Raw genomic sequence first — 25,111 nt, 5'->3', positions numbered from 1 at the left:
ACCAAGATTTACATGTTGTATTTCAGAACAGTTCTGTTTGCCTTATAGACAATTATAGCTAAAATATTTTTAAAAATTATTTAAAATATTTTTAAAAATATTATGGGAATTTAAATTGACTCACCATACAAATAGTTTCTATTGTATCAATAGCATCTGTTCTTTCTTAAAGGAAATATTTGAAGCAAGGTGAAAAATACCTCTCATTGTTAGTGTAAAGGGTGGTTTCCCTGACCAGTTTTTATATGATTAACTGACATTTTTATACTAATATACCTAGCTCAAAGAAAAAAGAGTAGAAAGAGGGAAGTGTTTAGGGGCAAATACAATAGCTACAAGCCCATCATGGGCAAGATTTCTTTCTAATCCTCTGCCAGCTAAGAGCTATTGCTAGGACACCTGGATAAGGCCATTCTATGTCTAGAACGCAGTATCCCAGGTTCATCTTTACTCCTAAACTTATTTAGCTTCTTCAGATAAGCATGCTGGTTATGTCATTATGCTATAATCAATAATGCAACTGTTTTCAAGGTAACATAGATTATAAAACCATACCCAGAAAAACAAATAAAACCATCTATCTTCAATACTGATTTAAAAATTTAGAGCATGTATTAAGTATTTTTTAGGATTATCTTTTCCATATAAAATGATAATAGTCATGGGAAATTTTATAAAGTTATCAGTCACAATCAACTTTTAAATCCAAGTTTTAAAAACATAAATTCTAACAATTTGATCAGTTCTTAATTTATCATAAAATTAGTATTGTTAATACTGTGATATAGCAGATGATTCAATAAACCTAAAATCTGGCATTCTAATGATAACTAACAATTTGCAGAATGCTTTATTTTTTATCATTGCGCATTTCTCTCCACTGAAATATGATACAAGTAATTTTTAAATATTTAAATATATTTTAAATTTTATAATTTTAAAAATATATATATTTAAATATGGCATTCATAAAAATAGGTAAATTTTTACTTATTTAGGTAAATGTTTGGGTAAATATTTTATAAATTTAATTCAAGGCCAAGTTCTAAATTACCTTCTAAAAAGGTAATTAAGTTCTGAAATTTAAAATAGGGATTTTTTCTTTATTTGCACATCATGAACTTCTCCCATTGTAGCAGGAATTCAGTGCCATGTCAGAACAGGTTTTAATTATACAAATTCATTTGGTTCGGAGGTTTAGTTTAGAATTTAAAGGGACTCTAAGAAATTTTCTTTTAATCTAAGATTTTACTGCATTTACAAAAACTTGGCAATCTTCAAAGTATTTAATATTGAGAATTGAACAAAATATTCTGAGAAAACTCTATAGTTTATTTTTATTTATATATTATTTTACCAAGTATGTCTAATATTATTTATTATTTAATATAGAATATATAACTATTTCATATATAATAGAAACAGGTGTTATTTGCAGATTTTTTCTATACTTTGTTTTTTTGTTTTTTGATTTATATACTTTGCAGTATTTATTTTTTCGTTGTCCTGTGGACAGGTTTCAGTGATCTTTAGCCATTGAAGAGTTGAAACTGAAATCCTTGAACTCATATGTATCCTGAATACATATGAAACAAGATAATTCATGTTAGTCACTATAAAAATCATATACTTTGACCAAAGATGCTTGAAAATGAGAAGGCTATTTTATTTTCAAAAGTCATAGAAAAAACTAAAGCTCAAAGCTTAAGAATTTGATACTCTAATTTCTCCATTTTAGGAACAGAAAATTCAAATAAAAATGTTAACAATTTGTACCATACAGCTATAAAAGTTATATGTATAAATGGTTCCAATACAAATTTTCAGTCAAAGGTAAGTGATAATTGTCTGAAAAATTCAAGTATTAATAGTGAACCAATTAGGTGAAATATACATTTGTATAATATTTATCTGTAAATATATGAAAATATTTGTGTATAACTATAAAAAGAAATGTAAAAATATATAAGAATATTATGCTACTTCTATAACTAATTTTATTTTCTTTTTAATTGTGTAAACAAAATGTTTTTTACTGCTGGAAAAATTGATATCGTTTCATTGTAAAATTAATAAGTTCAAAGAAAGATAAATATCCTTAGTGTTAACTTAATTGGCAGTACCTATTTAATGTTAACTTAAAAATACGTATTTAGCTGAAACCGGTTTGGCTCAGTGGATAGAGTGTCGGCCTGCGGACCAAAAGGTCCAGATTCGATTCTGGTCAAGGGTGTATACCTTGGTTGAGGGTGCACCCCCAGAAGGAGGTGTGCAGGAGGCAGCTGATCGATGTTTCTCTCTCATTGATGTTTCTAACTATCCCTCTCCATTCCTATCTGTAAAAAAAATAAATTAAGTATGTATAAAAATACATATTTAATTTTAATAATAGAGGAAAACACATTTATAGTTTTACATTATCAAACTTATCAACATGAAAGATCTATAGTAGATTTCTAACTCATGTTGGATTTAGAGCTATTTTTCTGATATGCACTAAAATATAAAAATTCAACGTTTATAATGAATATGTGACTTTCACGTTCATTTCAAGTTCTTAATGAAGGCAAAAGAAAACTAAATCATATTGAAATTATCTAGTTGTTAAAAAATGTGATAGTGAGGTAAGTATAAATGAGAAATGATTAAATTTCCACCTCCAAAATAACAATAGAGAAGCAAAAGCCACCTCAACTAAGCTATATCGTGGATTGAAAAGACCAAAAAGCTTCCTTTTAAATTTTACCATTTTTTATGAATGATTTAATAATTCAAATTAGTAAAACATACTAATATTTTGCTGTCTGATTCAAGAGAAATCTTCAGAATGAAGAAATTATTTTATATCCTGGTGATTAGGACTTCTTTTAGATTTTGATGAAAAAGAGTAAACTCTACCACAATTATAGCTTATTGACACAACCAGCATTCTTTCTGCCCCAAAAGATATCCTAGAACATTTTAATAAGTTATATGACATTTTAAAGTTCATTATTCTTCAGCACCTCATTGGGAAGTAAAAAGAAAACTTATTGTGACTTTTGACAATTATTAGTTAGAAAAAAGAGGTAACAATTGCCAAAAAAATCACAAAAGTGAGCATGTTACCTGGCTATGACAAAGAGCACACAACTGACACCCAAGTAAGCCAGCAGAATATACATCCAGATATCAGGGGAGAGAGGATTCAGGAAGGAGAAGACGCCTGGGTTTGTACCGTTGGGCTTGCGGTACAAAATACTTATTCCAAGTGTCATAAAGGGCTTGGAAAAGTCGATGACCTTCTCTCGAACGTAGGTAATAGCCAAGGGAGCAACTGCAAGGTCAGCTTTCTGTAGAGAGAAACATAAAAAAGAAAAAGAAAAATTCTAAGTCACAAGAAAGAAGCCAGTAACCAAAGTAAAACAAAGACTTTACACTTGACAGTTGTCTCAGTAAAGATCACATTAACATTTAAAACATTCCTCACTGCTTTCCTCTGCTACTCATTTCTACGTGCATCTGGATTAGCACACCAAGATTTATTGCAAGTATAAAGGGAAAGAAAAAAACTTTATGATGAAAATGCTGAAGAAACAATTGTACATTCAGTACCGGAATTATTACACCACTAAAATATACTGACTTTAAATCTCAACTTCAAAAGTCATTTAATATCCTATATAATGTAATATGCAAATTGCCCCCTCCACCAGGAGTTTGACCAGGGGGTGGGGGCAGCTGGCCAACAGACATTGGCCCTTCCCTCGGGCCAGCCTATCTGATCAGACCAAATGAGGGTGGGCTGGTCTGACTCCACCCATGCACCAATTCATGTTCCCGGCCTCTAGTCAATTATAATTTTGCAAATATGTTGGTCAAATTCTAAAAGCTTATAATAATAGCTACCTAAAATCATTTAGCCGATAATAAACATCTTTTGTTTCATTTTAACAAGAAAAAGTGCAGTTGAAAGCATTTGGTCTTTCAATAGTTAACATTGTGAAATCATATTTTAATGTGATGTTGTTTACTGTCCCTGAGTTTTCTTTCTATCCCTCTAATTTGTTTTTATATTATTTAATGAAAATCCTTGCAGCCTTGCCTAAATCTAAATCGCATTAGGAAATGAGTTTTTCAATTTTCACGAAGTCGCTAATTTTCCACGGTAGCTTAAATATGTTAAATTACTAATGTTTTTCACTCATTATGTTATAACCATCTGTCAGGGATGAACTTGCGCTCTAATATATGAAAGAAATAATTAAAATATTTTAAAATAACAAAAGCATCTATTCCATCTATGACGAGAAATTATATTTCTACTTTCCATTTATTTTTGTAAACATACTGAGTTTTCAGACAATATAGAAATGCTCATGGTAGAGAGCTAAAGAAAGACATATCAAAGAATAAAAGTGGGCCTCTATTTTTTCCTTGGGTCAGAAATTGTTGGAGGAATTGTAGAAGGAACTTTCCTAAGTTTCTAGGTTTGTTGATACTGTTACTTTGGGTACATATTTGTGTGCATTCCTGAGTGTGTAGCAGAAAGAGGAACCACTCATATGCAATAAAAAGAAGTGAGCTATCAAGCCATCAAAGACATGGAAGAACCTTAAATGCTATGTGACTAAGTGAAAGCTATCAGTCTGTAAAGGTTTTATAGAGAATGATTCCAACTACATGACATTTTGGAAAAGGCCAAACTATGGAGAGTAAAAAGATCTGTGGATGCCAAAGTTTCAAGACAACAGGGAAAAAATGAATAGATGGAACATATAACATTTTTAGGGCAGTGAAACTATTCTGCTAAAACTCCAATGGTGGGTACATAACACTCTAAACCCATTAAACTGAGTATCACAAAGAATGGATTCTAACATAAACTATAGATGTCAGCCAATAATAATGTATAAATGGTGGTCATCAAATGTAACAAAAGTACTACACTAATCGAAGCAGTTAATAAGAGAAACTAGGGAGAGGAGGGTGGTAGGATGGGAGAAGGTACATGGAAATTCTATTTTTGCACAATTTTTATGTAAACCTAAAACCTCTCTAATGCATGTCTATTAATTTAAAAAAAAAAACAAACTACAATTGGTTGTTTTAATAACATCCCCAATCAGTGGGATTTAATGAGTTATGTGGATTAATTAATTAGAACTTAGTTGTCATTAGTAATAGCAAAACACATAAACTTATTAAACATTAATTGTTAAAAATAATCAGCCTCTAATTGCATATCAAATATATTTTTTTAAATCCATGTAAACAATCTTCAGGATAATCTTGCAGCAGAAAATATGAGTATTTACTTATACATAATAGCATTCTCCATAAATAAGATCTAACTTCTTTACAAGTCTACCAATAATATAATCATCTTGAAATCTAATCAAAATGTCATTATAATAAAGATGTTTATAATGATAGATGTGGTATTTTCTCATCAAAATTCATATTATTAAAGGCTGAGCAATGGAAGAAAAGAGCCTGATGGTAAAATGAAATAATTCAAGAAGTTTTTATCTTTGTAGATACAGGTTATGACTTTATGAAAATATAGTCAGTAATTGATTTTATTATTTTAAGGAATAAAGTAATGTTGTATTAGTAGAAGCTAGGGGTCAAAATTGTTTTAAAATCTATTTCAGCAAAAGAAAAATAAATGTATGTAAATTGTTATGTCATATGACTAGTACAAAGAAAAGGGAAAGCTCAGCTCTACCTGATTGAGTTAGCAAAGGATTTACCAAATCCTTCTACCTATTATACTAGTGGTGCAGCTTAAAGAAAGAGTCTGAGCTGACAAAGGTTTGAATTGGTAAGGTGGCAGCAGCAGGCAAAAGAAATATCAAAGTAGTAGTAGGTAGCATTAAATGTGGCCATTAGGGGTCAAGACTGAGTTATATTCTTTGACCAAATCACTTCCATTAATCTTCAAAGCAGCTCTGCCAGATTTGTAATGTGACTTCCTTTTTCTAGGTGAAAAAGCAGTGGTGAGAGTTTTAAAAAGCATGGCACCAGGACAGCATTGCTTAGTGGTCACTATTGGATTTCTAGTCAGGACACATGCCAGGGTTGCAAGCTCAATCCCCATTGTGGGGGTCATTTGAGAGGCGGCTGATATTCTGTCATCATTGATGTTTCTCTCTCTCTTTCCATCTCCCTTCCTCTAGCAGAAAATCAATACAAATATATTTTAAAATGTATTGATCGAAAGACGACTTAAGTATACTCATTTCCCACTATTTTTTTGTATATTCATTCAAATGCATCATACCCATTTGTTCTGCTACACTATTTCTGTGTTTCCCAGCCCCAAATAATCTTTCCTTTTTGTCACTATACAAATTCTATGAGACACATCTCTGTGTTGTTGTTTTTCTTGTGAACCTTTCCTGAACATTCTATAAATATTAATTTCTTCTAAATGTATTTTATAGCCCTTGTAAACTTAAACATGTAACTGAACCTGTTAACAATACTTTATGTTATTGCTGATTTGTTTTCACATTTAACTCAACTAATATGATCTGAAAGGTTTGAATGTACATATCGTTGTAATTGTCTTGCTTCTGTTTCTATAAGAGTATAATCTCTTTGACACCTACAGGCATTCCCTTCAATCAAAGCACAGAGCTCTGAACTAAATGGAATGGCAAAGTATTTCTCCCTGGAAATTTCACAAAGTTGTCAGGGAAGTAACTACATTATTAATTTAATAAGTATTGATGTAATATTCTATCATTATATGTGAAACTCTTCCAAATTGTCTTATGCAGGCCTATGATCATAACCATTCTAACATCCTTCAGGCCCTAGACAAAATCTGACATGTAGGAATTGCTTAGTAAATATTTGCTGAATACAGTTTCCATTTAACTTACTAAAATTTTCAAAGAGAATCACTCAGATAATTTTTACATTAAACTCTTTTTCTGACCTTACCCTAGAAATAAGATTTATTGGTGCAGTAATACAATTTCTAGTGAACTAACTGTCTAGGGAAAACAAAATAATTCTTTTTATGGAGTTAGATAGCTAATGGCAATCATTTGATTAAAGTCTCATAGAAAAATGATAACTTTACATTTTGATCTGTTATTCAATTCTCTAATACAAAAATAGATAAAAGCATATCTTAATGAATAGCACAGTAACTCCAAATTTGATCATATTGAGAACATTTATGAAGTCCTACTAATCAGAGAACATAATAACATTATTTTTGATCTGGTCCAGGAAACCGCTCCTGTATCCTTCTGTAAGTTCTTATAATTTAACTAAAACCCAGTTCTATGTATTGTTTTCTTTCCTATGATGTTTTGAAATCCTTAAGTTGGTAAAATAATTAAGGTAGAAACTGCATATGGATAAATTGGAAATATTTTATCTCAAGATATTTAACCAGGTTAATTATACATATTAATATCACTTATACGTGAGATCACACCTTCCTAAACTCTTTGCAATATATAATGTGAACAAATGCTTTGCCTCTGTGTGCACTTTTAGGAAACATAGTTCACTCTTTGTACGTATGGCAAACAATCTCCAGCACTATCTACCTAGTCACATCTTTATACCTCCTGGACTCTTAACAAGACCTCCTAATTGGTTTGCTTTCATTCTTGTCCAACTAGACTAGAGTCTGTTCTTCAGGCCAGCTCATTCCCAAATGCCCTCCCCCGCAGGCTCGGTCGCCTCCAACTACCCTCCTCTGCCAGCCCAACCGCTCACAACTGCCCTTCCCTGCCTGCCTGATTGCCCACAACTGCCCTCCCCTGTCATGACCTGCTTCCTTCGTTGGGACCCACCTCCTCCACTCAAGGTGGTGGAGACAGCGGGACAGGCTTCCTCCATGCCACATAGTACTGCAGGACCCTCAGGCCTCACCAGGAAGCAACCACTGGGCCCTGCCTCCACTGTGCACATGGCCATCTTGTGGTGGCCACCTTGTGGCAGCCATCTTGTGATAACGTCATGTGTGAGGGCACAAGGGCCACCTAGGCTTTTATTAGTATATGTATAGTGATCCTTATATTTAAACCTACATGAAAAATAAGGAAATATACACAATACTATTCAAACTTTAAAATATCATGTATTTATCAAGCATGTACTTGAGAAGAGATACATGATAGATAGCTTCTTTGAAACAAATTTATATGCAAAGATTCAAAATAAAAATTAGAAGTAACTTAAAATATTACTTAAAACGTCAGATTATTTATTGAACCCATGAAACTTTCACAGAATTTCTTGTTACTGATTTAAGCTGTTATTTCTTCAATATATTTTCTGCTAAGCCTTTTTTTCATTTCTCCATTTAAATGCTATGGGCACACAACCAGTGGACCAAGAAACAATTACTAGCACTATGATGAATGACTATGAACTACAAGAAACCTTCTTAATGGAATTGTGAACTTATAATTCTGATCTGGTATATCATTCTTCAGGGGATAATGGATTAAGCACATTGCATTTCCAGGATCTATTTTAAAATAATAGATGAATTATAACAGTTATAAATAATCAATGATATAAATTATTGTTATGATCAGTTTATTTAAAAACAGAATATTAGCTAACATAGAATAATTTTAAAATTGAGTTCAGAACAATATTATTTAGAACATTCCTCACTATAACAAAATTTTTTTATCAAAGTATTAACAAAGTTTAACTATGCCCTAGGCCTAAGGCAAAGTATAGGACACAGGCATTTAAATTAATTCTCTAACAAAAATATTTTGTAACATGTTTTCTCTGATTCCTATAACTAATAAAATTCCCTGAATCTGCACTTTTCAATTAAGTTTTATAAAGGTTTATAAATACAACTACTCAATCTTTGTTTAGAAAAAATTAAGGTCTGAGGGAGAATATGTAAAATGTCCCCTCCTATTTGAAGTCATTCATTTACTTATTCATTTATCATTGCACAATTCACCAATTTATTAAACAAACACTTATTCCTGAATGACTGCTAGATGCTTATAATACTACAAAGATAAAATGAAGGGACAGACACTAAACATGAAAAAAAAAATAGAAGATGTAATTTCTGGTAGTAAAGTGTGTTATGAAGGACAATAAAGCATGGTAGGAGAATCAGAATGTGACTAGAGGAGAAAAGGAGGCCACTCTTTTTAGTAAGATGGAGAGAGACGAACTCTCCAAGGTCCCGGCACTGAGTTGAGACTTCTAAGGTCAGGGGGAAGGCCCTGTGAGATCTGAACAGAGCAGTCTTGGCAGAGGGCCTTGTGAGTTACAAAGGTTCTGCGTGTAAATGAGCTGAGTATGCTAGGGGTGCAGCACACATGTCTAATCCTCCGATCACCTCCCAATTTCATCATCCTATTGATCTTCTCCAGAAAAATCCCACCGAAGTATGAAACTCTACAGGAAAACATACTCCAATCTTAAACAAAAGATGACAGATTTAGAATAGAAAATTTGTGTTATTGCACCTCTCATTTCAGTCTCAGTATATTTTTACACAACAATGAAATAGCATTGTTATTTATTCTTTATCTTTACCCTATAAGTGTGATCTCTTTAAATTAATTTGTTAAAATTCAACTGCAAGAAAATTAACTGTGCCTTAGAATTTGGTAAAATATTACAACCCGTTAAATATTTAAGATAAATAATATTTCCATGATGTGATAACTTAGAATTATATAAATAACTAGAGGCCCGGTGCACAAAATCTGTGCACAGGGAAGGGGGGTTCCCCTCAGCCCAGCCTGCACCCTCTCCAATCTGGGACATCACAATCCAAGACTACTGGCTCCTAACTGCTCACCTGCCTGCCTGCCTGCCTGAGGACACCTAACTGACCCCCTGCAGGCCTGGTCACCTCCAACTGCCCCCCTGCTGGCTGGTCACCTCCAACTGCTCCCCTGCTGGCCTGGTTGCCACCAAATGCCCCCGCCACCCCCTCCACCCCCCCGCTGGCCTGGTTGCCCCTCACTGAGCCCCGTGCCATCCTGGTCACCCCACACAGCCTGCTGTTCAGTCCTTTGGTCATCCCTCACTAATTCCCCTGCCGGCCTTGTCGTCCCATGCAGCCTGCTCTTTGGTTGTTACTGTGAGGGTGTACTGACAAATTACTTATCACCCTTTTATTAGTATAGATAATAGAAAGAAAAGAAAATGAACGGAAGAAACTGTGCACAGTATTTCTGAACCTGTACATGACCGTACTCCTATATCGCCTATCTGACCATCAGTGCCTACAAAGATCTTCTCTTAACAAGAACAAAGTCACTGCATCCTGTCAATGTCATTGAGAAATAGCAATTTCATCTTAGCCTATTTGAATAATTCAAGTAATAACTGAGTTGAGGTCACTTCTATACTTTGTTAATAAAAAGTGAGGCTATTCTTGTTATTTCTTTATTTGATTTTAATAATATATCACCATATATTTAAGAATACTTGAATAACTCACAGGTGAATCTGAATATAAATGTTAAAAAACAAAGATGAAAACAGCAAAGTAAATTTTTCTAATACTAAATGCAACTGTTGTGATAGTTTTAGATAGTAGAAAACTGGATGCAATAACAAAAGGGTCTTTAAGATAAAAGTTATCCTGAACAGCAGCCAAATTTTAGGGCAATAAAAATAAGCTCCTCATTCATACGTATTCCAGATAGAACCTTTGATATCCAATATAAATACCAGTAACATACTGGAGAAAATACTGCTATATTTCAAGGCTACCAATTCTTACCCTTTTTTAAAATATAAATTTAGGCATTTTTACAGGATTAAGAGAAAGCGATAATCAATCCACTTATCTTCCTATAAATGTAAAAATAAAAAATTGCAACAAATACTAGATTATAAAAATATTCTGTGCCCATGATACTTTTCTTTCACTAGTTTAAAAAAAGTTACATAAATAGTAAAATAAAATAACCTTGCATTTTCTCAACTATGAAATAATATGATAGGTCCTATCAATCCATATTTACTGGTAGACTAAGCAGAGTGGAGATGCAAAGACATTTAAATGTAATCCCTCCCAAAGCTTATATAAAATTCCCTAAAGCAATAAATACCCATAAGAACACAATGAATGGTATGAGGAAGAGATCAATGGAATGGGTTAGGAGAAGATTAATGGAATACTTGAGAATTAAACTGAGTAAGAAAGACCAATATAGCAGCTAATAAGCATAGATTCTAGTTTCTCAAACTTTCCAATCAGCAGTCACAATTTGTTTCCATAGTGGGTGGCCCCAGAGAAGGGTATGTAACTTTTACCCGATCAATTCACTATTTGGACAGTGGACCTCAATACCACCTCTTGCTGCTTAACTTTTAAACATTCATTAACAGGATAATGAGTCCCTACTCTGTCCCCCTGTCCACCATTTGGGTAAGAGCATTCACTACCAGAGTCCAAGGATTGTTTTTATATATTCAAACCTATATCATTTAGCTCTTGGTCTCAATCTTCCAGAATTCTATGTCTCTGTCTATATCCCATTCTCATTGCCAGCTGAATTTCACATGGAGCACTTTTAACTCATGCATAATTCTAGGTCAGCACACACTACTTTTGAATCAGGAGCCCCAAGGCTCATAGTTTTGTCAGGCTTGTTCTGTGTTTTTGGAATGGATTTTTTTAAGGGTATTCATTAAAGAAGAATATGTCAAGCTTGAAGTTACTACAGTATCTGACAAGAAATAAGACAGTATTATTTCTAATTAGAATATAAACTCCTCCTCCTAGTAGTTAAAAGTCGGAATACATAAAGGTAACAAATACAACTGGGAAGTGGTAACCTAAGACAAGCACCTGGAAAATGAGGAGAATGGTAATGGGAAACAGTGAAAGAGTGCTCCTAGGTCAGAGTACTGAGTTGAGAAAACAGCCCCTTAAGATTCTGGAAGATGCCGAAACCGGTTTGGCTCAATAGATAGAGCATCAGCTTGTGGACTCAAGAGTCCCGGGTTCGATTCCGGTCAAGGGCATGTACCTTAGTTGCGGGCACATCCCAAGTGGGGGTGTGTGCAGAAGGCAGCTGATCAATGTTCTTCTCTCATCGATGTTTCTAACTTTCTATCCCTCTCCCTTCCCCTCTGTAAAAAATCAATAAAATGTTTTTTAAAAAAAGATCCTGTAAGATAAAGCCTGACAAATATCTACTGTATTTTATAAGTCAAACAAATCAATAAGAGCAAATTCTTTTAAAAATATATTTTATTGATTTTTCACAGAGAGGAAGGGAGAGAGAGTTAGAAACATCAATGAGAGAGAAACATTGACCAGCTGCCTCCTGCACACCCCCTACTGGGGATGGGCCTGCAACCAAAGAACATGCCCTTGACTGGTATCGAACCTGGGACCCTTTAGTCCATAGGCACACACTCTATCCCTGAGCCAAACTGTTTAGGGCAATAAGAGCAATTCTTGATGACATGTTAGTTTAAAATTTATCATGGAAAATATGTGAGGCAATGTGCAGCCAATTGGGTAAACAAGTTTGCCTCAGAGGAATTGAAAACTGTGGTTAGAGGTTGAAAATATTTTTTTTAATTGATAAATCATGATTTTTAAAATTACAAATGGAAAAGAATCAGGAGACCAAAGCTTTAATGTCTGAAGCAGAGAAAGAGACAGTTGTCTAAAAATTTCTGAATAGATAATTGGAACGGAAAAGAATATCTGTAAGCAGGAGAAGTGCCAATTTCTCCATTAAACTTAGAAGAGAAGATGAAAGAACAGGTGCCAATGAAGCAGTGCTTGTCAAATTGATAGTGGAAAATTGAGGTAGGACATTCTCCTTTAGGGATTGCTACTTCTCTTGGAAGCAGAACAGGTTTCCAAGATAAAAAGCACGTTAAACTTTAAGACTTGAGAAGTAGAAACAAACATTTGAAAACAGGGTTGCAGAATATAAGGGAGTGTAATGACTAGAGTTTCTAGCAGCTACAGAAGGGTTGGCAGCTTATTATCAGTTTATAGTGGTTCCACTCATCACAACTGCTGGGTTTTCTCCATCTGAATTTATTCTTCTAAGTCAGATACAGTGAAGACAATACTAATATTAATACATTTTGAGGAGGGGAAAAGCTATAAAAAACAGAAGAAAATAAATTTGGTATCAGAAGAGTGTGGCTGTAGTAATAAATCCATAGACAGGAAGCTGAATATGGAGAAATATGAAGAAAGGAGACAAGGAGACAATTAATATAAAGAAACAAATCATTAAACAACTTGTGGGTTTCAGAGGGCCAAAACCAAGTGTATTTGGGGGGGGAAAAGAAACATGAAGGAAAAGAGTTGCATTTCTGAATTGATCTAAGAGTTAGTGTACTTTGGGTCATGATAACGATTATGATGTCATTATAGTCATATATAAATACTATGGGGCTGAGAGGTCCCCTGAGTGAATGATGCAAGAAGGTTAAAGTCCTTAGTGATGGCTCCATCTTCTATAAGGAAAGAGAACTTAGGAGGTCAGAAGAATGGTCTCTCCCCTTGAAGTTTCAACAATTTGAACAGCTATAATTCAACAAAGGATTACCTTCTCAATGCACAAACAAGCCTGAAAGATAAACACACTGAAACATCTAAAGGTAGACAAGTGAAAGCAAATTGGGGAGGCGACAGGAAGAAGAGCTCAAAGGAGCCGCAGATGCAGCCAGGCAACCCGGAGTTCACTGCAGGGCTTGGCCCAGAGTGGGGAAAGAGCAAAGAGATTTAGTGAGCACAAAAGCCAAATAGCCAAAGCAATTCTGAGGAAGGATAAAAATAAGAATGAAGCCAGAGGTATCACACTATCTGACATCAAATTATACTATAGAACTATGATCATCAAAACAGCATGGTATTGGCAGAAAAAGAGGCACACAAACCATTGGAACAGAATTGAAAGCCCAGAAAAAAACAACACATTTATAATTTTTGACAAAGGAACTAAAAGCATACACTGAAGAAAAGAACGCTTCTTCAATAAATGGTGCTGTGAAAATTGGAAAGAATAAAACTAGACTACATTTTGCCTTCGTGTACAAAAAGTAATTCAAAATGGGTCAAAAACCTAAATATAATATCTGAAACAATAAATTACATAGAAGAAAAAATAGGTTCTAAACATGTGTACCTTTGTCTTAGAATTTGACCCCAAAAGCAATGGAAGTAAAGGCAAAAATAGGACTATATTAAACTAAAAAAGCTTCTGCGCAGTGAAAGAAACCACCAACAAAACAAAAAGAAACCAAGCTAATGGGAGAAGAGATTTTCAAACAACACCTACGACAAGGGTTAATATCCAAGCTATATAAAGAACTCATACAACTCAACAGCCAACAAACACACAATCCAATAAAAAAAAATGTTCAGAGGATCTGAACAGACACTTTTCTAAAGAAGACATACACATGGCTAACAGATATATGAAAAGATGCTGAAATTCACTAGATATTAGGAAAATGCAAATAAAAACTATGAGATACCATCTCATACCTGTTAGAATGGCTACTGTCAACACATAAGTAATTGTAACAAGTGTGGAGCTGTTGTAGGGAAAATGGAACCCTCATTCCATGCTGGTGGAAATGTAAACTGGTATAGCCAATAAGGAAAACAGTACGGAGGTTCCTCAAAAATTTAAGAATATAGTTACCATATCAGCCATAAACCCCTATTCTGGTTATCTACCTGGAAACTTTGAAAACATTTATTCAGAAAGATATATGCATCTGTATGTCCATTTAAACACGAGGCATTGTCCTTGACAATACAGACTCATAGTTTATTCATATACTTTTATTCTTTTAAAAACTGTTTTTAGTATAATCTATAACATATGTATACTGTTTATATATATTCATAAACATACATACACAGTGCATACTGTGTGCATATGTAAATATAGTAAAAAATGTGTGTGTACTTATAATGTTGTACCAATTACTTTAAAAGTTTTCAGTTTATATATATATTTTTAAATTCTTTAATTTGAAAGTATTACATATGTCTCCTTCCCTTCCCCAATGACCTCTCCATGACCACACCCTCACCCAGCATAGGCCCTCACTCCCCTACTATCTGTATCCATTGGTTATGCTTATAGCATGCACACAAGTCTTTGGGTTGAGAGCACCATGATTTACGTAGAGACAGTACGACACTCTTAGAGCATATCAAAAACAGTTATGATTTATATAATATTACATATTTTAATTAGAACATCCAACATCAGCTAAATAACAAAGCATAAAAGATAATTTATATTAAAAAATGCATGGGAATGAATCTACGCTAGCACATACATAGAGGTAAACATCATTTACTTGGGGTCTTGGAATAACATAAAAGCACTGACTGAAAACAAGATACATCATAATTCAAAAAATTCTTTACACAATGACAGGCTGATTTGAGAACAGAAAGACACTGGTTGTTTTGTTACTCAGGCTATTCCTGGCCGTTATCCAGGGATTACAACCACACAACCTTACAAACAGCATAAAAATTGACTGTTTGAACAAAGGGGCTCTGCAGGATAATGAGTAGTGCACAGTATTTCTCACTGGGCATTGATGAGCTCCTTTTGAACTTTGCCAAGATTTAAACAATGGTGACAGGGCTCTGGCTCTGGCAGGAAATGTGGGCCTTGAACAGTGCTGCAGGAATGAGGGCTTTGGTTGTTTGTTTGCTTGTTTTTGTTAGAAACCACATTTTAATCACTTAGACTCCTTATTGGTTCTAATTAGTTCTGGAGTCTTAAAGAAGCTTATCAGACAGAAATATTTGCCAGAACAGTCTTCTTAAAAAAGAAGGATCTAGAGTTGCTCTTATATTAATCATTAAAGGTTAAAGTTTTAAATTCCAAGGTAGAAAAAGCTTCTGCAAACTTTTTCATGGTATCATGAGTAGGGGAAATATATAGGTCTGATCACATGAAGTGCTTGATATTTCATTTTAATCAACAACAAAAAATGACAATTTTCTCTTTCAATCTAATATTATTACTTACCGATGTTGTATAAAATAACATCCTTCAGGTAAAACCATGTGCTGAAATTTAACTAAAACACTGAAAACAGTATATTGGAAAACCATCTGTCATTTTCTTATAATTAAAGCTTCATGACTTCCTTGATTGTTTTCATCTCAGAGAGGATTATACACCTCTCAGGTTCCCCTAAGTATCTTGGAAATAACTATATTATTTTATTACCTGAAGTACATTAAAATTATTTAACTATCTATTTTACCTGGGATTCATATTTATGATTATATCTTTAGTGTATACAATTGTGACAGGCACAAAAATGCTGAATTAATAATACTGAATTATACTTACATTTAGGGTTATCATAAAGAATAATTGTACAATTTTAGCAATTGTACAATTTCCATTATTCCAATTTACTTTGAAAAACAACTCTACATAAGTTCAGGTAATAGAATAATCCAGTCTTGGTTAACAAAGAAATATTTGTTCTCTAGTGAAAATTAATGCTATGGTTTCCTTTTTAAATTAAGTTTTTTAGGACTTTCCCCTGTTATGTTCCTGTTTTAATTTGTGTTATGTTCTAAAGAAAATGTCACCTTTAAAAAAGCACAGGTACTTGTTTAACCTGTATAATTTATGTTGATTCTGATGCAAATCGGTGCTTTTCTGGTAACAATAAAAGTAAATCAGTCTTTACTCTCCACTAACATAGCTGTCCCATATACAACAGCTAAACAGCTCACTGCTTCAGTAGTGTCACTGTAAATTCACTGTCTAAATCAAATGCAAACTTTCTTTTTAATCATAGAGAGATGAAAAGAGAGAGAGAAATAGCAATGTGAGAGAGAGAAATCCATTGGCTGCCTCCCCTACAGGCCCCAATTGGGGATCTAACCAGCAACATGAGTGTGTGCCCTGAACGAAATTGAACCCGTCATCTTTTGATGTATGGGACTACATACATTCCAACCAACTGAGCCACAGTGGCCAGGCTCAAATGCAAACTTTTATTACTGACCTTAAAAATCACTTTATAATTTTGATTTTCTCAGGTGGGCAATTTTCTCCCAGAATTCCCTTACTCTTAGTTGATATTCTACTTTCATTTTTATATAACACCTTGTTTGAGCTATCAAAATCCCAACTTGAAGCCTTCTCTATTCCAATCTTTTTTTCCTTTGTTCATGTATGAAGCTTTTGAAAGCTTTATTTTTTTAAGAAGACTATGTGAAGAAAAAGTTTCAGTGCCCTGCAATGTGAAACTGATTAATTGTATAGTGTTTTAGAAGGAGCAAAATTATATATATAAGATGTATAGGAACATATAAGAGTTTCTCTATATCTATGGGAGTCTCTATAATATCAACTTATCATTTTACTTACTTGTAATCTTCAAATTATGACTTTGTGCTATATTTTCCCGGTAATATTTATGTTCAAAACATTTATATTCATGGTATTTTCAGTAACTAAGTTCACAAATCATTTTAAGCACTTAGTAGTATCCCTGAGAAATATTTATTCTATAATTTATTGTACAATGCAAAATAATTCTTAGCTCTGGGTTTTGCTATAAGTTACAATTAAATGGCCTATTAGCAAAAGATGGTTGTTGGCAAAATAATTTATTTTAAAAATCTTGCAAATACATTCCAAAAAAAAAATAGTGTTTTACTTTAATCTTTAAGTTTAAAACACAAATATTTCTAAACATAACCTTAATATTATTGTGAAACGACATAGAATGAGGGCAAAATCTATATTGCACCAGTATTTAAAGAAATATGTAACACTTAAAATGCCTCATTGGCCTTATAAAAATTTTAAAAAATTATTATGTTTAAGAGTTGTTTTAATAAGCACATTGGCGAGTATCATAGTCTATAATATAGTACAAATCTCAATTATACTGTCTATGATATCCTGCTTCTGAAAGAACTTGATCAATATCCCTGTCTCTGAATTTTTTGACTTTGACTTTCAACAACTTTGTGTTTAAATTCAGTTTTAGAAAAGAAGTTTAATTATAAAGAATTATACCAGCCCTTTTCACTGGAAGGGTTCAGAACAGGTCTCCCCTGCATGTGCTATTTGGTCATGTGGATTATTTTTAGTGGAAGGCAATTCAACTGAAATAAAGACATAAGAGAAACCTGAAGACGTAAGAGAAACCTTTGCCTCTTTTTAAAAATAATTTAAGGTAGGTGCTTTGTCTATAATAAAGAGTTTTTACCGAAAAATCACTTTTAAGAACTTATCTATATGGGAAGGGAGACATCTGATTACTGAACTCTGCTCTTCTTATTGTTCTGTGCATTACCTTACACCCCTCTGAAGCTTCCAAGCACGTTACCTCTTTCATTTGCTCAGAATACCATATATACTTCATTCTTACCTTTCTGTCTTTGAACTTCTCATGTATGTGGAGTTCCCGTACATACTTATATAATTACATCTGGCTATTTTAACTTGTTAATCTATCTTGTGTTGATTGAATTATTACAATATATCAGCTGAAAGAAACTAGAAGAGCAGAGGAAAACTTCTTCCTCTTCCTGTAGTTTTCTTAAACCCTTCCCTCTAATGCCTGAGATAATAGAGGATTTCCCATTAAAAGTAAACATAATTTGCTTTTCAATTGGTTTTATACAAAGAAAGGAAAATGATTAACAATTAAGTTGTAGCTAAGAGTATTTGGGGATCTATTTTCATAAAGGGAGCAAAAGGAATTCTGATCTTTTTTCTTAATTCCCAGTCTAACCAGTGTGGGTGATGGAATAATTTAAAGACAGAAGTCTTCACTTTCTTTAATAGTGAATATCTTTTTGAGGTACAGTAAGAAAGAATTTCTGCAACAGGGCAATAAAATATCACAAGGCATAAAGAAAAATTAAGTAAATTTGAAAAACTCAAACTTGAAAACGTCCATGCCAACACACACACACACACACACACACACACACACACACACACACACTCCTTAAATCTGAAGACATAATCCTTACTAGGATAAGTAGTTGTATTATTAATATTAAGAATATGTAAAAAAAAAATCCTATCTATCAATAAGAAAAGTCAATGAAAGTGAATGGGCAATTCAAATAAGGAGAAACTGAAGTCTATAAATCTATAAATATGGGGAAAGGGGGAAGAGTAAGGGGCTATGGATCAGTAATATGCAGATTCAACAAATTCAAACAGTGAGAATCTTAAATTAGTAATTTTGCAAACAGAAACTTTATATTACTAGTGGAAATTTAAATTAGTAAGAGAAATCTAGAGGACAATATTGTCAATATCTAATAAAATGAAAATATATGCCAACAATTCCTTTCTCAGAGAAGCCCTCACATAGGTGCCCCAGGACATAAGACAAGACTCTTCATGACAGCATTGGTTTTCATAGCATGACACTGGAAGTGACTTGAATGCCCTAACAGAAGACTAAGTAAGAACGGTATATCCCTATGATAGAATACAACTGAGCAATTTATACAAAATGAACCAGAATACCAAATTAAACACAGTGGTTTCAAGTATGAATTTAAAAAAAAAAAAAAGGTTATAAAATAAACCTTAGGAACTACTCACATGACAGGCCTGACAAGTTCAGTGACCAAAGGTAGCAACACAGGATGATCTGATCATAAATTCCTAACTGGGAACATCATGGCCTGTAGTTATGTCTCAGGTCCCAGGCCTGTCACTCTCTTAAGTGCTCCCTGTCCACTGTTCTTATGCATATAGGATAACATACTTTCGAAATATCAGAGTGATCTTCTTTTGAAGACCCCGGAAAGATATAACCACAGGCACCAGAGCACAAGACCACCACAACGGGACAGGAAACCCCTCATTATTATTTGTTCCCCACTTACCATCTCTATGAACTATCTTGCACCCACCAGTGAAAAGGAGTGTGTGCTTCTTCATTGTACTTGTGTCCAGTCATAGAGCTTTCCCTGCTTTGCTTCTCCTGCCCTCTTAATCTACACCATGGATTTCATACTAGCATACTTCCTCTACATTTTCTCCTTTGATTCTCCGTGCATGAAAGGAATGGCAAAACTACTGTCCTCCAGGGCATTTTCTCAACCCAAGGAGCTCTTGCTTCTGGGCCTTTCCTCAAAGATTTTGCCTCAAATAAACATATCAACTTTTCTACAGGTTTGAAGGTTGTTGTTTTTTTTTGTTTGTTTTTTTGTTTTTTTGTCAACATGTGGGGAGGTATGAGAAAATGTAATTCTATCTTTGTTCTTGATTTGAAAATGACTGAAATGAGAAATTTTATGGTAAGAATTCAAACATTATCAGTAATAGATTACAGTTGTATTTTGGGGTCATAGAAAATTATAAATTATTTTGCATTGCTATTTTTTAGTTATTTTTCCTATACAACAAAATAGTTATAATTTCACCATTCTTCAAAATTTCCCCCTAAACTATTAGAATGCTTCCACTATAGTGCAAAATTGAGACAACATGCTATCAACATATAAAGATACGGTGCAAGCCAATTCCCATTTAGTAGAAACTGTTTTGTTTTGTTTTTTAATTTAGCCTTTCTATTTTCTTTAATATTACCTGGAGCCCTTTTAAGTTCCCTGAAAAACAAATATTTGACTTCATTCCTAGTATATAATAAAAGTGCAATCAGGAGACACAAGCAAAGCATAGTGAGGTCTTCTAAGGCTCATTTATGAATCATAAAAGGCTCGATAGTGTTAAATACCAATTGCAATGCTGAGGAAACATGCTGGGAAGCATTCGCGCAGCTGGAAAACCACAGCACCAGGAGTCCTATTAAAAATAATGTAAAATAAGTGTAGATCTCAACAGACTTCCTACTTTGCCACAGTTGTTTTATAAACTAAAACAGAATTTTGTCTTTGTAGTTTCTTTTAACCGTAAAATGATCAAGGTTTTGTTTGTTTGCTTTTAAATTTTTAGCAGCACTTAAAGTTATAAAAAGAAGCCTCATTGAAAAGAAGGGAAAAAAGCTTTTATTGACTAATTCTCTTAGCAACCACTAATGGCATTAATATTAAAACACAAGACTCTTTAAGCACAAAGGAACTGTAAACTTCTTTGTCACTTCTAAAATAGCTAAGCTTAAGTGTTACTTAAAAAAGCAAACACTTCTCATAATCTAATCCACTCAATTCTAGCAAGATAAAGAGACTGAATATGGTTTTAAAAATTGCTCATTTTTACTGTACTTACAAAAAAATCGCTCTTTTGCCCATAACATTATATCACACATATAATTATTAGTTTTGTTTATTTTTTTATGTTTATTGAATTTGTTGGGGTGACATTGGTTTGCAAAACCATACAGGTTTTAAGTGTACAATTCAATAAAACCTCATCTGTACAGTATCTGGTGCCCCCATCACTCCGAGCAAAGTCTCTTTCCATCCCCATTCTCTCCTCCTCTTTGCCTCCTCCATCTACCCACCACCCTCTCTTTCCTTCTGGCTGTCACCACACTGTTCCGTGTGGTGTGTGTGTGTGTGTGTGTGTGTGTGTAAAATATTTTTTACCTAATCCCTTTACATTCTTTCATTCAGTCCTCCAACCCCCTTCCCCTCTGAAAGCTGTCAGTCTATAATAATTACGCTTCAACAGTAAAACAGTAATCTGGTAAACTAATTCAATACTGTTTAAAAGCCAAGATAAAGGAACATGAAAGAAAGCATTTGTACCCTTTTGTATATAGTAACAGCAATAGTAATAATAGTCAAAATAATAATAACAACAACAATTACTGGTCTTGAGTGTTTTCCATTTGCTAAGCAACACACTAAGATCTGTACAATACATTCACTCTAACTGAGAGCCGGCTTCTCAAATATGATGCATACATTCCTTAAATAACACAATAGAAGAAGTGAGTTTAGTATCTATAATTGCATACTAGGTTAAGGATGCAGTAATTTTTTGACTTGCATTTAGGTTTTGATGGTGTGTGTGTGTGTGTGTGTGTGTGTGTGTGTGTGTGTGTTTAATCTGTATTAGTATACACAAGAGTATCCATTTATGCCAAGAGCTTTTCACACAGTAAATTGTGTGAGATCGGCATTTAAATTATTCTTTCTTCTGTTATTGTCCTTCTTCCCTTCCTTCTGTCTCCTGCATCTATCCCCCATCTCTGCTGTCGCAATGATGTATTTGACTAAACTAAAAAGGACTAAAGTGCTGTTGTACTCCTAGTTATTAGCATTTAGCTCAAACTGCCATTCTGTGGAGTAACATCATTCCCATTGTACATATAATAAAACTGATCTTAAGACAGAATTAGTAACATTCCAAAGAATATGTACCAATAAATAAATAGAGAGATGATGGATGGATGGATGGATGGATGGATGGATGGATGGATGGATGGATGCATGCATGGATGTATAGATAGATAAATAGGTAGATGATAGATAGATAGATAGATAGATAGATAGATAGATAGATGACACCCAAATTCCTAAATTTGTATAACTACGATGTAAGTGTGGGTCTGTGAAGTATGAGTATACAGTATTCCCTCCCACATTTTATCAGTATGGCCATACGAGGTCAGAGAAGCCCCAGTAGATCAGTGGCTTCAGCTGCCTCCAGCTGAGGCTCATTCTGTGTGAAAGAAAAAAGGACAAAAAGTTTCAAGTAACAAGAAGAGTCTGTGAGTAAGCACAGAAGTGGTAGTACTACAAGGGTTCAAAAAATCAGGCTGTTTAAAGGAGTGAAAATGTTAGGAATGGCCTATGGAGTAGGGGCCCAACACAGAAGCCCAGAAGTGAATGTTAAGTAGGTGACAAGGAGAGAGCTCAAATTTGATACAATATTAAACCATAAAATAAGTATAAGGCAGTCCAAAAGTATTTTGACTTTTCCTATAATTATTTATTTGATTAAAAACATATTAAATACTATTTAAAAATAATGTGTGCCCAGCTTTCTTGATATCCCAAACATAATTTTTCCCATTATTTTATCTATTGCTAATCGAACAGTGTAATTTTCTTGTAATTCCTCCCTATTTGTAATTAATTCTAATATAAAGTTACCGTTCACAAGACACAGAACACCAAAAGTTCCAATGAATAAACTTTACATTAAAACTTAACATTATTTCACTGACTAGGCTTCAATTCAAAATTAATATCAATAGCAACTATAATCACTACCTATTTGTCATTGTAATAGTTTCTAAATATTTTAGATTTTAGTCCTCAACAAGAATACTCATAAACACTATAGGAGAAATATAGAATAAGTAAGAAGACACAAAGTTTGGGCTTATTAGTTATGTCTTTATTATTACCTAATATATGTCAGATAATGCATTAGAAAAGTTGTAGATATCAATCATAATTAATAATATATCATTCTCTTCCTTTCATGTGCAAAACATCCTTCTTCTTGATAATAAAATTTGAAGTTAATAAAGCATTTTCAAAATACTTTGAAAATTGCCTATATTTTTTACTTCCATAAGTAAAAATTTAAATTAGGGTACAGTTCATAATGTTTTTTAAATGAAAATATTTTATTATTTTGTAGAATTCTTACCAATATTTTTTTTTGCCTTAATATTATGGAAAATGTCAAAATAAACTTATGTGTTATGAAACACAAAGTAAACACAATGTTATAATACTTAAAAGATAAGAGTTTATTTCAAAACTGTGAATTAATTAACACTGCCAATTAAGAAATAATGAAATAATGCTTTCTTTGCCAAGATGAAATCCTTGGTTAATTTCATTAAAAACATAAAATAAAGTGTCTAGCCTCCTGTCTAACTATGCTTAATATTATTTTTTAAAAATATGTTTTTATTTGTTTCAGAGAGGAAGGGAGAGGGAGATGGAAACATCAATGCTGAGAGAGAATCATTGATTGGATGCCTCTTGAATGCCCTCTACTGGGGATGGAGCCAGCAACTTGGTCATGTGCCTTGATGGGGAATTGATCCATGACCTCCTGGGTTCATAGCTTGTCATCACTCAATCACTAAGTGACATGGTTAATATCCTTGATTTATTTTTACATAGTATCTTATTTTAGGTTCTTTGGGTATAATTTTCTCTTATCTCTAAAATATAAGTCTCTTATCCTAGTATATGAAAATTTTATAATGAAATTTAGATTTGTATCACCCATTCTCTTTGTTAAATAGAAAGTTAGCATTATAAAGCAAAAAAAAATAGTGTTGGAAAACCACATTCTATTTTATAAATGAAGAGCAAATACTTTCAAGATATCAAAATCACGACATACTAGTAAATTTAAGACAAATAACTCTCTGTAATAGAACTATACATCTCTCTTTGATTCTTTATATTTAATTACACAAAAAACATATTCTTTGAGTAAAATTGTTGCAGAAAATATATATTTGAAATATATTATTGCTCTTTGACATTTTTAACCACTTATCATAAAAAAGTAAAATCTCTTAGAATCTACCAAAGGTAATAAATAATGATAAAAGGGACTTACATGATCAATTAGTTCACGGACCATTCCATTCCATTGTCCATTGGCATCATCCTGGGCTCCATATTTCCCATCCTCTACAAGTCTAATTTCATATGTAAAGCCAAGGATTGTAGATAATTCTCTGAGAAGGTCAATGCAATAGCCTTCAAATCTATCATTCCCATAGAGTGGTTTGTCAGACTTCTTAAACAGGACATAGGGTTCTTCCTGAAAAGAGTGAACATGAAGATAATAGGTATTAGCTAATCATGAAACTATTAGAATTATAGTGCTTCTTAGAAGATAGAAAAATTCACATTAATTTGTGTACACAAGTCAATTTTATTTTTTTCTAGTTGTAATTAATAGTTGGAAATATTAATAAAGTAGATTAACAGCAATATTTGTGCATCACAAAAGGATATTTAAATATAATAATTTTACCTTGACTACATAATAAAAATATAATGTTATGTTTTTAGCATATAGCTTAAATCATATATAATAAATAATATGGCATGTTATATACTGCATAATACATACAGATATATGTATAGGTATAATATATAGTACATTTAAATATAATTTCACTATTATTACAATACCCATGCTTAATTTATACCATTTAATCAATATTTGATATGCTATTTCAGTGGGAT

At 33.1% G+C, this 25,111-nt stretch overlaps 1 protein-coding gene across 5 annotated transcripts in view; it reads right to left on the bottom strand.

The window, feature by feature from the left end:
- GRIK2 (glutamate ionotropic receptor kainate type subunit 2) overlaps positions 1 to 25,111 on the bottom strand; it is a 526,713-nt gene that overhangs the window by 127,088 nt on the left and 374,514 nt on the right. For all 5 annotated transcript variants that reach the window (XM_084889359.1, XM_084889360.1, XM_084889362.1 and 2 more), the window contains exons 11-12: positions 24,474 to 24,680; positions 3,109 to 3,332 (exon numbers count right to left, since the gene is read on the bottom strand). In XM_084889359.1, the coding sequence (XP_084745485.1) occupies positions 3,109 to 3,332; positions 24,474 to 24,680 (431 nt within the window). The remainder of the gene's footprint in view (positions 1 to 3,108; positions 3,333 to 24,473; positions 24,681 to 25,111) is intronic.

The sequence above is a fragment of the Pipistrellus hanaki genome (genome assembly GCF_964339955.1).
Source record: "Pipistrellus hanaki genome assembly, chromosome: 7".
NCBI classification, from domain to species: Eukaryota; Metazoa; Chordata; class Mammalia; order Chiroptera; family Vespertilionidae; genus Pipistrellus; species Pipistrellus hanaki.
This window is presented reverse-complemented; position numbering and strand designations above follow the sequence as displayed.